The sequence below is a fragment of the Moschus berezovskii genome, chromosome 1, assembly GCF_049115385.1.
Source record: "Moschus berezovskii isolate FMDL1 chromosome 1, NW_MosBer_1.0, whole genome shotgun sequence".
In the NCBI taxonomy this organism is placed as follows: domain Eukaryota; kingdom Metazoa; phylum Chordata; class Mammalia; order Artiodactyla; family Moschidae; genus Moschus; species Moschus berezovskii.
In genome coordinates this window covers 101,620,635-101,622,861 of record NC_142460.1, presented here as the reverse complement: position 1 = coordinate 101,622,861, position 2,227 = coordinate 101,620,635, and the positions used below count along the sequence as shown (strand labels likewise).

The 2,227-nt window shown below is 42.7% G+C and overlaps 1 protein-coding gene across 1 annotated transcript; it reads right to left on the bottom strand.

Moving 5' to 3' along the window:
• Positions 1-776: 776 nt before the first annotated feature.
• Positions 777-1,958, bottom strand: SST (somatostatin). The gene is made up of 2 exons (XM_055418669.1): positions 1,821-1,958; positions 777-989 (listed from the first exon to the last, which is right to left on the bottom strand). Exons 1-2 carry the CDS (start codon positions 1,956-1,958, stop codon positions 777-779), a joined length of 351 nt encoding a protein of 116 aa, XP_055274644.1.
• Positions 1,959-2,227: the final 269 nt, after the last annotated feature.

The following is a 2,227-nucleotide window of genomic DNA, read 5'->3' as shown; positions in this document are numbered from 1 at the left end:
GGAATCTTATAATTAAACTAATATTTCCCTTGAGGAAAAAATTAGGAGCTTACTTTTAAAGCAGAAGCAGCCATTTAACCTTGTTCAGTTACAAAGAGGATTGTCAAAGTAGATTTTAAAGCAATGTTTTTCTCTAGATAAATGTTCACAAATTATAAATACATTTTAAAAGCTCAGAACTTTATTTTAGCTATTTAAACCAGCTTCTTTCCTCCAATTTCTAAGTGATTTTTTCCTTTCAATTTTAATATATTATTTATTTTACATATCAGCCTGGTGGTTAGTTGGATATTTCAGCCTGCCTACCCATTAATACTAATATTCATTTCTACATATAATTTTAACTGTATTTAAAATGTAATACATGTTTGTGGCAGCCCCTTCCAATAATTATCACTGGATTAAAATTAGAATTCATAAAATTATTTGAAATTATTTATGTTTAAAATAACCCAAATTATCAGAGTTACCAACTAAAACATAATCTTTATTACCACAGGGAATTTTAAACACTATATCTGTGAGATTTGGAACATGTATACCAAATAACTTAACTGAAATCACAAATTAAGTCATATATCATTGAACAGAAATATTTAAGTCAATAAGAAACCAAAATCTTATTTTTCATAATTTCACCATAATTTTATTTTGTATTTACAGTCTTCAATTTCTAACACGAGGGTCTTACTGAGAATTAGAGGGATTAGGGAGGTGAGATGGGGTTTGGAGAAGAGGAATCAGAGGTCTTATATGGACAACAATCATTAATAAAGTTAACAGGATGTGAAAGTCTTCCAGAAGAAATTCTTGCAGCCAGCTTTGCGTTCTCGGGGTGCCATGGCCGGGTTTGAGTTAGCAGATCTCTGCAGCTCCAGCCTCATTTCATCCTGCTCAGCAGCCTGGGACAAATCTTCAGGCTCCAGGGCATCGTTCTCTGTCTGGTTGGGTTCAGACAGCAGCTCTGCCAAGAAGTACTTGGCCAGTTCCTGTATGGGGTAGAAGGAAGACAGAAAGAAAGAGGATGAAAACGAGGATGGTGGAGAAGAAAAAACAGAAAAGCTTGGTTTGAAATACAGGTTGAACCACAACCAGACCCCAGTTTTCCCAGCTGTGGACTTTTAGCGACACTTAAAATCAGCTAAGGATGTAAAAAGGGGGGGGGGTGCTGTTGCTACAACCACCAAGTTGCACAAAGAAGCTTTAAAAACTCAAATGTTTCTGTAAGTTTTCTGCTTCTGTAGGTTTAAAACACACAAAGAAGGAAATAGATCGTTAGTTTTGCAAAGGATAAACATAGGCCAACAGTTTAACTCAATGTCTATATCATGAGCTACAAACTAGAATTGTTCTTACCGTTTTCATAAGTCAGCTTTTAGGGAATGAGATCTTTCACAACCGTAAATATGTGTTCTGGTTGCACAGTGCCCTTTAGCCCCTTGTCCCGCTGCATGGGAGGGAGGTAGCCTAGCCGCTTCAGAGGTCCGCGCTTTCAGCACCTGGGTCAGCACCTCCCGCGGTCAGTACCCGGGAGAGATGCCATTATCCCTTCGAGCTCAATTAACCAAGGTCTTGGAATGGTCTTGAATGCCAAAGAACTCACCTGAACTGTGACCTACTGCGCTGATCGGGAAAGAAAAAAAAAGGTAAAAAGGTATTCTGGACTTTGAAAGTTTTCCCGAGAGCTTTGGTGGCTAAGGGACCCAAACGCACCGGCACTCTGGGAGCACTTCAAATTTACCCAACGGAGCAGGGGCAAGGCGAGGGAAGGTTAGGGGATTCGGGTGAGGGAAAAGAAGACGTCGAGGGAGTCTCCTTACCTGTTTGCCAGCGGCAGCAGCCAGGGATTTCTGCAGAAACTGACGGAGTCGGGGATCCGAGGGCGCGCCGGTGACACCGCCAAGAGCCAGGACGATGGAGAGCGCGGCCAGCGCGCACTGGAGGCGGCAGGACAGCATCTCGGCGGCGGCGGCGAAGCCGAGCTAGAGTGCGGCTGGTCAAACTCTCGGAGCTGATCGCAGGCAGCAGCGACGGCTCGAATCTTGCCTCTCCTAAAGCGGCTTGTGTGCTCTCCTCCGTCTCCCCCTTTTTAAACTCTCTCTCTGACGTCAGACGAGGAGGCGCCCCCAGATCTCACCAGCGCTTTTACGCACCATTACCCTCGTGAAATCAATCACAGAAGTGAGAGGAGGCTGCACAATCAAAAGCAGCTTATTAAAAATAAATA